Source organism: Betta splendens, chromosome 15 (assembly GCF_900634795.4).
Source record: "Betta splendens chromosome 15, fBetSpl5.4, whole genome shotgun sequence".
NCBI classification, from domain to species: Eukaryota; Metazoa; Chordata; class Actinopteri; order Anabantiformes; family Osphronemidae; genus Betta; species Betta splendens.
Genome location: NC_040895.2, coordinates 7,785,381 through 7,798,074, shown reverse-complemented (window position 1 = coordinate 7,798,074; position 12,694 = coordinate 7,785,381). Strand labels below are relative to the sequence as shown.

The 12,694-nt window shown below is 44.1% G+C and overlaps 1 protein-coding gene across 4 annotated transcripts in view; it reads right to left on the bottom strand.

Moving 5' to 3' along the window:
* The window catches only part of lyst (lysosomal trafficking regulator), a 42,145-nt gene that overhangs the window by 16,104 nt on the left and 13,347 nt on the right, over window positions 1–12,694 (bottom strand). For 2 of the 4 annotated variants that reach the window (XM_029175502.3, XM_029175504.3), the window contains exons 6-18: window positions 10,582–12,679; window positions 7,492–8,440; window positions 7,201–7,386; window positions 5,606–5,762; window positions 4,053–4,267; window positions 3,858–3,924; window positions 3,415–3,524; window positions 2,472–2,841; window positions 2,213–2,369; window positions 1,933–2,106; window positions 1,691–1,851; window positions 790–980; window positions 8–253 (exon numbers count right to left, since the gene is read on the bottom strand). In XM_029175502.3, coding sequence (XP_029031335.1) covers window positions 8–253; window positions 790–980; window positions 1,691–1,851; window positions 1,933–2,106; window positions 2,213–2,369; window positions 2,472–2,841; window positions 3,415–3,524; window positions 3,858–3,924; window positions 4,053–4,267; window positions 5,606–5,762; window positions 7,201–7,386; window positions 7,492–8,440; window positions 10,582–12,679 — 5,081 coding nt within the window. The remainder of the gene's footprint in view (window positions 1–7; window positions 254–789; window positions 981–1,690; window positions 1,852–1,932; window positions 2,107–2,212; window positions 2,370–2,471; window positions 2,842–3,414; window positions 3,525–3,857; window positions 3,925–4,052; window positions 4,268–5,605; window positions 5,763–7,200; window positions 7,387–7,491; window positions 8,441–10,581; window positions 12,680–12,694) is intronic. The other 2 variants (XM_055502701.1, XM_029175505.3) reach the window with 1 other exon arrangement.

The following is a 12,694-nucleotide window of genomic DNA, read 5'->3' as shown; positions in this document are numbered from 1 at the left end:
TGCCTACCTGTGCAAAAAGGAAGACAAAATTTCCAGTTCCTCCAATCTTGTGCAGAACACTTTGCAGCCCTTGGGTTTCAGTGGGAAGCAGAGCCTTAAGAGCGTTGGGCTCCAGGGAAACACTGTGTATCTCTTTGGAGCTGAAGGGCCGCTGGGTTACCACAGTCTTGGCCTGGCCCTTCAGTCGGATTACAGGCTCATAGATAGTGTAGACTCTGGGACTGCTGGGGGTATACACAACTGCCAAACTCTCCTGTGTGGAAACACAACGCAAACAATTATCTTTGGTGCCAAAACTGTCATCGTGCAAGTTCAAATGATTTGTAATATTTGTGTACAGTGAAGCATTTTATATGAATAAACTGACCTTGCCTGCACTTGGCAAGAATGTTACATAAGTTAATAAGATGTAGAGGGACATCATTCAATGCCTTCTTTTCATCAACAAAGCCATTAACGTTTAATTGAAGAGAAGTATTTTCAGTTTCACCAAAATAGTTGCAGCTTAACAGTAATGGATTTTTCCAGCTGGGAAAAAATTACTTCCTACAATGCAGTATCATAAATGACAACTAATTGAAACAACACATTACTCATACACCGTGAAATGAAACAGTGAATGAGACACTGGAGGGATTTGCTATGCTTACAGAGCGCTTGAATCACAAAAGCACAAGGGCTCAACAGCCATGTCAATCTAGAGTTTAACACAACTGCATTCAGAAAAGAGACAATAAAACATCTTTATCACATTTAATGTTTAACTGCCTCGTCTAACCACACACTTACAACCAGAACTGTTGTGTCCACATCCTGGCTCTTCATCAGAATCTCTCGCACATGCTCGTACTTCAGTCCTTCCTCAGTGACAAACTTGGAGAATGTTCTGCTAGGCTTGCCATATTTGCACGGCATGATTGAGGTGAGGTCAGGTCCGCTGGTGTACAGGTAGAAGGCCTCCTCAGATCCTATTCTAGACCCTGAAACGTGCAGGTAAACACACAGTTAAACTAGTCCACATTGCACAACAAAAGTGAGTTACTCACTTCAAAAAATAGTGAGCTATACTGTATATTCTGCTGGGGTACTTGGGGGTTTATTATGGAATATCTTGCAATTTTAAACTTCCCTGAATCATGAGAAAATGGATCCTGAAAAAACATCATAAATGATTTAGATTATTCCTTAAATATCTCATTACTTCATGTGATGTGATGTAAAGTGAGACCCTTAAGGCACCGTGGTGCCTTTTAATGTTTTATTTCTTGTCTTCACAAATCCCACAGGCCTTTTTCCCCCCAAGGATAAACTGCTTTCTACGATGAATTCCGACAACAGTGAAAAGGCTAAAGCCCATCTAAAGACATCAGTTAAGCTCACAGGTCACGGCTGTCGCGGTGTGAGCCTTTCACAGCCAATTAGAGGCATTTTCAGTATGCCTCCAGAGTGGATGCGGTGAATCTACAGCTCACTGTACATCACACCAACTCCAGCCCTTTACAGTAGATCAAGTAGACTTATAAAATACAGACAGCAAAACTGCTTAAACAATAGGAGAGAAAGGGCTGTAATCAATGTACCACCAGAGAGCAGCAGTGAGGATATAAAATGATCTCAAGCACCATCCTGCACATCTGCATTAGGTGTCTAAAAGCTTAAAGACATGTGATTCCAGTATAATAAACAATACCATTGAAGAGAAGCACAGTGCCCATGCCCCAGCGTCCACCCTGCTTCAACAGCTCCTCAGAGGATGGAGCGCAGTGGCCCAACATGCAGAACGTCTTGTTGCTGTCAGACGATAAACTCGACTTTCTGGGGAGGGTGTAGTCCAAGGAAACCTCACATTTCCTGAGAAAGATATAAAAGGAATAAAATAGAATATTGTAGACAAATGGACCTCATTTAAAAAACTGCAATCCTGTTCCTCACCTGATACCACACACCCAGACAACAACACAGCCATGGATGTTCTTCTTGCCCTCTGGCTGCTGGCTGTAAGTGAGGCCAAGGTGTTGCCACTGGCCTGGCCTGAGCAGCCCCTCAACAGAGTCTGCCTGCGCCAACAGTCCTGCTTTTATCTCATCATTAGGGTCTATGCAAATTCTGAAGGAACGGCACAGCACAAATTTAAGAAACTTAAAAACTTCACTTGAAGAACGGTAACCCAATGCTCAGGCATCTTTGAGAATTTAGCAAAGCTGAAGCTCACCTGAATGTGAGAGAGCCTGTTGTGAAGTCTGCCCACACTTGCAGCATCAGTGCCTTGGAGCCCATGGACAGAATATGAATGAGGCTTTCCTCCACTAATCGTGTCCCAGCCTGAGAGGAGCCATGATGAGCCTCAGCTGCAGGTGCGCTACTCTCTTCTGTAAACAACAAAGAGAGAATCTTCACATTCTGTTCACGTTAGAGGACTTTAAGTTGCATCAAGATGGTGTTACCGTAACCACAAAGAATCTGCTGCTCACCCTTGTCTTTGTCCCCACCCCTCTCTTCCTGTTCTGCCACGCTCAGCCACATAGAGGCACTGAAGCCGCTGGCCATGTGGGGCCAGCAGTTTTGCCCGACAAGGGGCAGGTGTAACGGAGCGATGTGCCATGGAGATGAATAAAAGTGGTTTGGTCGGTATTCAGCATCCCCCTCCCTGCGGCCGGGAGACAGTTTGCCCTTCCAAAGCACGCCAACACTTTTTCCTCCAGCCGCACCATTCTGTCTTGAGCCAGGGGACACACCTCCTGGCATTGATGCCCCGAGGACTATGGGAAATGTCAGGAAGTGAAGCGGTTCCATATTCATGTTGGCTTCAACTATTTGTAGGATGCCCTCCAACAAAATCTCCTGGTAGGTCAAAGAGAAAATCTATCAGTTTTAATTGAACAATATATACTGTATATTTTAAAACAATTTACAGGTTTAATTACGTATCTACAGTATATAGTATCTATCTTAGGGGAACCCTGTGAGTTTTGTGACATTTGACATTCACTGATGTCTCTCATTTTTGCAGACAGAAAACAAGTCATTAGGTTCACATGGCTAAAAATAAACTCCCTTCGCCTTCGGAAACCTTTTTCTTAGAGACAGATTATTAATGACATCTGATGCTGAATTTAAACCTGCAGTAATGAGTTGTAGCACCATAACTCACTCACTCACTCTCTCTGTCTCTCTGTCTCTCTCTCTCTCTCTCTCTCACGCATGCACGCACGCATGCACTAACTGCGTATAGAATGAAGTGGTCCAAGGCAAGCATTATATGTTGATGAGTTTAAGAAGAAGAAGTGAGACAGGAAGGATGCTTAACTAATGTGTTCTTGCAGCTGAAAAGCTGCTCAGTGTGAATATAAGTTATGAGTGTCAATTCCCTGAACATAAGATAACTGTGTGTGACTGATAGCGGTTGCTATTTACAGTAGGTGGGTTCTTCTCCAGGAGGAGGCGAATCAATAGAGCCAGTTCCTCTGCTGTGATTCGCTGGCTCACCATGGCAACCAGCAGCTCCACTAGCACAGTCTGGCAGTCTGAATGTAGACAAATGATGTGCAGATTACATTAACAGTTTTCATTCACCACACACTGTTGTAAAAAACACCAGTCTGTGTATAACAATATACTCGCCAAGTGGTTAAAATATACAGTCTAAGGGTTGTTTACAAATTGTCAAACTATCAGAAGCAAAATTTTAAATATAAAATTAATACAGTGAGTTTAGATCATCATTAACATCAGTCATAAAGGGACTGCCATTTAACCATTAAAGACTCACGACTGATTCAACAGACTGAGGGTCCCTACTTTTGACATAGACGTAGCTCTAAAGATTAAATAAATAAAAGCAAGAAGAAATAACAAACCGGTAAAGGAGGGGTCTGTTTGACTGAGGATATTGTGGAAGCCAGACAAGATTGTTTTGACTCCCCCCTGTGAAGATCAGAACAAAAGGTTAGTCATTTTCCACACAGCACAGTGAACAGCACTGTTAAGACAAATGGTCTGTTGAGGTGGAAAATACAGTAGTAATATAGAAAAGAAGAAGTGGTCACTCTGACCTGATTGTAGAGCAAGGCAGCATTGCGATGGTTGGCATGTACTGCAGTCAGCAAGCAGTGAAACACATGACTCAGAACTTCCAGATCTGGGGATCCAGCGGCAAGAAGCTGCAGTTCCATTGTGCAGATTTCCGGGAATAGCAGCAGCGTGCCTCGTCCCGGTCTGCCTGTCACGGCTGCCAACTCATGCAACATAGCGGACTCCATGTTCACCCCTAATGGAACAATCACACACAACAGGGCAAGATCAGAGACTCAAAAACGATGATGGACGTAACCCAGGCTGACAAAATAACATAAACTATCATTATTTGTTGCATAAGCTTCATCTTCCAGAAGAATTCTCAGCTTCTTCAATGAAAGTCTCTTATCTTTGAGGCAGCTAGTGGAGATGAATTAGTTTGAGTCCTGTTCTCAGCCTCTGAGCAGCATGGATGTCCCCTCATGATTTACAGGAGTGCTGGAGTCCGCACTCCTGTAAATCATGAGGCTCTTGTGACTTCTGGGACCTCCTTTTATTAATGAAGCCGGCTCTCCCCTTGCTACACAGGTTGGCTCAATCTAACACACTCACACCAATACCATACATGGAAAGCATAGCAGCTTGCGTTTAGTCTAAGAGTGAACTACAGCAGACCACCACGTCATTGTTGTTCTTTAAAAATATAGATTTTTCTATTTAGGGTTATACATAAATAAGGTTGTGAAGTGACTGTAATATATTTCGGTTTAAATCTATTTAACTTCTTGGGATTTAATAAAGATAAAACTGGGATTCACTGTTTTCCAGGATGTAAAAAAATTCCTCCCATTTTGAAGACTTAAGAGTCACGGGATCCAGCAGCGCATGAGGACACACATTCTAGCTCCTCGCAGCTGTAAAACAATGACTGTATTCTGATGGATAAAAAAGCAAGGCGGGTATAAACAGGCTATGTTCCAGTGGAGACACTGGCTGGTAAGGCAGAATAAAGAGAGACCAGGCTTGTTTTCTGCCACTAGTCACTTTGTTACTGCCAAACACTCTTAAGAGTCCACTATATGAGGATGAGCTCTAAAAGCCTTTACTGTACTGGCTTTTTAACATCGAATTTTAAATGCAAGTAAATACACACAAATGGGTGAATGATTGGTTCAGAAGTCACACAAGCAACATTTTCCCAGAGGCAAACATAAATGAGTATTTATAGAATGAACCTTAAACAAACATGAGCCCTGAATCTACCAACATGAGTCTCATGACATTTATTACCATTAAAAACAAATCGTAGGAAAAATGGAGACTGAAGTAATTTACAGCAATCCAAAAAAAATGCCCAGGGTCAAAAGGTAAAAAAGGGGAATCAAATCTGGAGTGGAACATTACAGGACATAAAATAAACCAAACACTGCAAACAACATTAACCAGTCTAAGCTACAATTATTTAGAGCAGTGAAGTGTGAGAAGTAACTGTGAATTGAGTAGGAGTAAATGTGTGTGTGTGTGTGTGTGTGTGTGTGTGTGTGTGTGTGTGTGTGTGTGTGTGTGTGTGTGTGTGTGTGTGTGGACCTACACTCTTCCTGCTTGGCCATATCCTCTGGGTTGCTTTCACTATCGGCGTCGTAGCCCTCCTCCTCTCCAGGGGGCTTGACGCCACAGCTCTGAACCTCGTCCACCTCTTCGGACAGATCGCCCGCTGGGGCCACCCTTTCTGCCAAAACCTGCAGCTTCTCAAAAAAGAAAGGGAAATAATGAGAATTGCAGAGACAAGTAGTAAGTTGAGTTCAGTTCCGTTTAAATGCAACCTAGTCATCGCCGCTGTCAAATGTCTGGTAGAAGATAAGAATCATTTCGCAAGCCCTTACCTTATCCGGTTGAAAAGAAAAAAAAAACGTCCTAGCTTAGAATGTAAAACTGAGAAATGCAAATCATGACGAAAAGTAGTCTAATGTATTAAATTAAAAAGAAAGAATCTCAGTTTTCAGTTGTAGTGTAATGGAAAGTACAAGATTTCGGTCATAAGACAAATATCAGCTGACTTGCACAACACACACACACACACACACACACACACACACACACACACACACACACACACACACACACACACACACACACACACACACACACACACACACACACACACACACACACACACACAAGTTCCTTTATGTGACCAGTCATCACATGTGCAAACACACACAAACACACACTCAAGTAAACAGAGGAACCATAAGCCGCTTCAAGAAGCAGCTTACTGTAATGTATACCTCTATTCCTCTCAACAGATCACTCGGCACCTGTGATATTCAATTGCGGGTGAAGGGAACAATAGTCCTTCACTGGACAAACGTTGCGGTACAACGCTAGTTTGTGGAGCATCGTTGCATATAATTGTAACGCTTTGGAGACTACTGCGCTCTGCTGGGCTCACTGAGAAAGAACTAAGCTCCTACAAAATGGGTAAATCTATTATATAAAAACTAAATCCTCCTGTGTTGGAACAGGCTTAGTCTGACAGGCATTTTAAGACTTGTGGAAAAACACATTTAATTCTTCGAGACAGGAGGCACTTACCAAGAGGCGAGTCATTAACTGAGAAGTGCCTCACACCCATGTTTTGCAAAAACCTTTTACAACTGACTTTATTGCTTTGTTTTTTAATCTTAGTGTTTTCTTTAACATTTAAACGAGGACTAATATTATCTTGTAAAAATATTGGACACAAGCTAACATCAGTGCCGTGACCATGTCTGCTCTCGCTGAACAAGGGCCGTTATTATTTATCTCTGTTGTTTTGTTGCACATGAGGGAGATAACGGCTGCTTAGCAACATACAATGACTGGTCCCACACAGCAGCCCTGATGCTTGACAACACTTGACTGGAAAATGTTTTCTTTTTAATTGTATGCCTGCTTCTATATCTATTTTAACATCACATTCAGCCAGAGAGCAGATCTAGTATGTTGACTGAAAACAGCTTAATAAAAAATACAAGTAAAACAACAGAAAAGCTCTATGTACAGTAGGTCACATTTTTATTTCCATCTTTGTTTAAATGACCTTTATTAAATAACAAAAAGATATAACCTGAACTGTCCTAAACACATACAAGTAATACAGTGTCATTCAATGTGAGAGTGTGAAAAGGTGTAGTTAACACTCACAGGTTCTCCCAAGGCAGGACTCACCCTGTCTGGCTTCTCCTCGAGGGGGTCGGGACAAGAAGAGACCTCCGCCAGGGCCACTCTCAGAAGAGAGTCAAACAAAGGAGTAGCAAGGTCTGTGTTCACGACCCCCGAGCGAGAGAGTTGATCTCTCACCTCAAAGAGAGTGTCTTCAACAGACTGGAGCTACAGGGGGAGCATAACATGTTACTGAAACCACAGTAAAAGTGCATCATTTTATGATGGATCGGGTCTGATGTTTGTTTGTCAGTATGATATAAAATGGAATACCTGATAGGAAAGCTCTGGCTCTATCCTCTGCGGGGCTGAGTTAGCGCTGTGTAGGCAAATAGCCAGAAGAGCCTCCAGGAGTCTAATACTTTGGAGTTGCCACTCTTCCTCCAGCTTCTTTGATGGATCTTTGGTCTTTCCCTCAGCTGACCCAGTGCCAAGGGTTTCAGTTAAATAATGAGCTGTCTCCTCCTGTCCTAGTGAGATGGTTGGCCCTGTGGACTCTGGGCTGCCTTTACTCTTACAGTCCCTCTTCTTCTTTGCTTTCCCATCCTTAGTCTTACAGGAGAGTTTCTGAATAACCATAGCCATGAGGCGCAAGCAGACATCCAGTCCTCCTAATCTAAAGAACTGCCTCTGGAACAACGGGCTGGCCAGATAGATCCACCGACACACCGACCAGATATCTGCAGCACGTCGTACCTGCTCTTTGGAGGGCAGAGCCACACTATCTGGAGACAGGTATGGCAGCCGCCCGCCAAGAGGTTCACTGGCTGTACTATCGTACCCTGAAGTGTCCTCGGAGTCATTGGCCGAGTCCCGGTCAGAATCTGGCTCTTTGCTGACACAAAGGAAGGCCACACACAAGAAGAGGTTGATCACATGAACGTGGGTCTCTGCTAGGCTGCGCCCTTGTCCACGGCCCTGCCCGCTCCGGCTCTTATGACGAGGGTATGCCTCCTTTAAGCCTTCATAGAATTTGCTGAGACTCTGCGGCCCCTCTATAGCGCCTCTGGACCCCAGTTCTTCAGAAAGGCCCAAACCAGCCTCCCTTTCTTCAGCGTCAGCATTCTCTATCTCTTGAAGCGTCCCATCAACCTGCTGCTCACCACTGCCTATGATCAGGGTCTCAAATACCTTCAGAGCTGTAGAACGGGTCTGATCCAAATGAACCAGTTCAGTCACCTGGTTGAGCCCATTGCAGCTGATAAAAAGGTCTCTGATCACCCTGTTAGAGAAAGTATTCAGAATTAGGTAAAGTGAAACACAAACATTACACTTTCATTCACTTATTGTTGAAATGAATGTGTGTGTGTCCTTTAACTTATCACCATAAAAACAAATGCCACCACTAAGACAAACACATTCCGGAGACAAGTTGTCAGTAAGAAGAAAAGCCACAGCCAACAAACAAGATGCTTCACACATCATCCACCACTTATTGCCTTCCTCCCATTAAGCTGCAGATGTAATTTCCCCAAGGGCAAAGCAAAGCCTTTAAATAAATTAGTCAACTTCTATTAACACAATAAATTAACTGTGAAGGACACAAATGTGTTCTGTGTTTTCTCTGATATTGTAGTGTGTGACAGCTGAATGTGAGTCATGTATTATGAAAAGGTTGCTTTTTTTATAGAAACAACTCAAAGACAATGTACAGTATAAACATACATTAAGAAACAGAAGTATTTGAACACCCTGCAATTTTGCAAGTCATGGAGGGGTCTGAAATTCACATTGTAGGTGTATTCCCACTCAGAGACCGAATGAAAAAGAAAATCTCAGAAAGTTAAATTTTATGATTTTTAAACAATTTATTTGTCTTGCACTGGGGACCATAGGTATTATGTTCCGCAGTATTATATGTAACACCTAAGAAGAATTCAGTCTCTTAAAGACGTGTTACTGGGCCTTGAAAGAATCCACCCCTTCTCCACTCACCTAAGTTAGTAGCACCTGCCTAACTCTTTAAAAACACCCCACAGTCAGTCAGACACCAACTACTACCACGGGCAAGACCAAAGAGCTGTCAAAAGACATAAAAGACAAAATTGTGGATCTCCACAAGGCTGGAAAGGACTACTGGGCAAATGCCAAGCAGCTTGGTGAAAACAGATCAACTGTTGGAGCAATTGTTAGAAAATGGAAGAGGCTAAAGACGACTGTCAATCTCTTTCAGACTGGGGTGCTATGCAAGATCTCACCTTGTGGTGTGTCACTGATGATAAAAAAGGTGAAGAATCAGCCTAGAACTACAAGGAGGAGCTGGTCAATTTCCTGAAAATTTCTTTTTTATTCAGTCTCTCAGAGTGAGAATGCACCTACTACGTGAATTTCGGACCCCTCCATGATTTCTAAGTGGAAGAATTGTGATAAATCAATCCCTTTGCAAGCAAAATTGCACGGTGGTCAAATACTTCTGTTCCTCACTGTATAGGCTATTGCAGTGCAGTACTTTGCCTGAAATTGGCTGCTACTACTATACCATAAAACATAAATTAATATTTATGGACTAAATGATTTTCTTCAAAAACTAAAACACTTTTCACATGAGTGGCATAAGTGGATGATCTTAAGACAAACAAAAAACGAAAAAATAATAAAACTGCCTTGCCATCAACTGAACACCACTAGCTTTGTGACCAAACACAAGCATACTTGCAACATGTGGAGATGAATTATGCGAACTGAACGTAAAACGCTAACATAACATTTACTCGCTTGCAAAGGGATTGAGTTTATCACAGCAAGAATTTAAGAACAAGCTAGAGAGGTCAAAAGGATTAACACTCAAGAAGACTAGCGTATCTACAGTTCTAATTAGGTGTAAACTCTCTGGATTGTCCCAAAGCCTGGAAATATCATGTATATTCAGTTATTCATAGCCAAACAAAACTAAAGCCTTATTAATACAATATTACAACAATCACATGTTCAGAAAACAGTAAACACCTGCTTCTTCCTGACTAGTGTACCGATGACACTGTTACATAAACAGTCAATAATCCACTGTCTCTCCACTGCCTACAAAGATGTAATAAATTATTGATTAGCATCAATCAATTAGCAATGACCTGGTGAGACAGATCTAATGACAGTCATGGTCTAACTGGATTAGATGCCGTACTTAGAGCTGGATGACTGTGTTTGCCCCATGTGGAAGAAAGATGATGAAAAAATCTTAATTCACAGTATCTTTATCTATTTTTTGGTTTTTATAAAAAATGTTAAAAATAAAAATTGTATTTCATACAACCCTAATAAAGTTCACTACGATGAAAATTCAGACACCCTTAAACATCATCTGTACATAGAAACTAGAAAAACAAAAAAATAAAAATACGTTTAAACAGATTTTAAAGAGCTCACCTTGATTTGAGTAGGGCCGGTAACGTTTGCAGGTATATGAGTAACACCTCCACAGGCAGGCACTGTGTGTGATAGCTGCAGACCTGAGTACAGACAGTAGAAACCCCCAGCTGCTGGGCATGATGGGCCAGCTCCACACCTCGCTGCAGCACAGGGTTAAAGATGTGCGTGTAGAGCTGCCACTGCACTATAGCATTGCCCCGGAGAGTCAGGTGGCACACATGTCCAGCAATCTGCTGGCTCAGTTGCCAGTCCTCGCCAAACACTAGCTCTTGATAGGCCTCCAGAGCATCCCATTTCCAGAGCATGTCCTCTGCCCCCCCTCCGCTTGGTAGAATACCTTGGGAGTGGTAACGCAAACTGGTAGAAATGGCTGAGGCTTCTCCTTGCTGCAGCGTCTCCTCCAGGCCTGGCAGCTGGCTGCTGTCCAGAGTGCAGATGTTACAGGAGGCCAGCTTGGCTTTCTCTGAGGGCTGACCCCCGCCAAGCTGATCTAAGATCAGTCTGCCCAGGACACTGAGAATGTGAGACTGGTAACTACGCAAGCCTGGGGCTTGGAAGGCATGCAGCAGGGGCCCTACCACAGAGCGAGGATCCATACAACAGCAGATTCCAACAGCCTGTACCCCAGCCAGGACCTGTAGAACAGCTGGTCCACTAGGAGAAAGGCGCTGCAAGAGCCGTAGGCATTGGTGAGAGCAGGCAGCCAGGCAGCAGCAGCGCTCAGGGTAATGCACCACGTCACCCTCCATGCCTTCCTTGCCATCTCCATCCTCAAAGGGATTGCGTCTGGCGGCTTGCTTGAATGCAGAGACAGGCAAACCTGACAGATCCCTGTGGTGATGGAGGAAGTGTGAATATTCACATCGACGATGACGCCGTCTGGCGCACACAGACTGATGAAGCTGCTCCGACTTTGCCTTTTTGATAGCACTGATGATCTTAAAGAGCCCTGCAATGAGACCCCGCAGCCTATCGGACGCCTCGCCGCCCGCTTCAGAATCCCTGGCCCTGGCAAGTATTTCCAACCGTAGGACTGTGGCCTCAAAGAGCTCCAGACCGCGGTGCTGGACAAATTCATGAATGAGCTCCAGTGACTGGCTAAAGAAAAAGGGGTTGGGTGTGGATGCCTGCAAGCAACTCATCAGCACTTGAAGTACTCCCTCTAAAAGCTCTGGCAGCAGCAGTGCCCTGTGGCGATAGCGTGAGAATGAAAAATCATCTTGAACCTCCTGCAGAGTCTTTTTAGGTCTAGGAGCAAAGGGGTCACTCTGTCGTTCCAAGCAGCTCCGGATTTTGAGGGTAGCACGCAGCAAGTCTGTCAGGCTGCGTCTCAGGCTGTCTGGGACGGTCTCACTCTGACTCACGTCCACTGACATCAGATGTAGAATGGTGCGCAAAAGCATCCTCTGAACCAAAGCAACGGGTTCCTCAGTCCAGCCTCTAGCCAGCTCCTCTGCCCCAGTCCCACCACCTCCCCCTGGACCACAGCAATCTCCGAACTCAGTCAAGATCTCAGTGAGGGTTGGTACAACGCTGACTGCCAGGCCAGGGTTGTGGTTCATGCTCATGTCAAACTTACAAACCTTCTCAAGCAGTGAAAGCAGCACATGACAAAGATCAAATGGGGAGTTCTCCATACGGTTGAAAATTGATATAGCTGCTGGGTCTGTCAGGGTTTCAGTATCTGCAACGTGGGTCCCAGCTGCTCTGGGATGTGGGTATGGTGCGCTCATGGTTTCTGTAGTGGTGGTGCCAGTAGATATGGACTGTGGCGCCTCTGAACGATGGTGCTGACAGCTCACCCGCATGATGGAGCCATGCTGTCTTCTGCTCCTCACACCCCTAGGGCCTGGGACTGTTTTGTCTTCAGAGTTGGCTTCTGAATCTGAGGTAGAAACCTGGGATTTGCGTGCATCCTTCACAGAGTACCTCTGTGCTATTCTGCGTGACCGGCGTGACTTCCAGGTACCACCGTCCACACGAAGCTTTTTCCCAGAATTCTGTTCATGAGTTGTCGTTTTCTGCCCCGCCCTGGGAGAGAGGGACTTCACATCTCGGCCAAGGAACACCTCCAGTAGGGACGGTAAGTTAAAATCTGTCAACAAGCAGA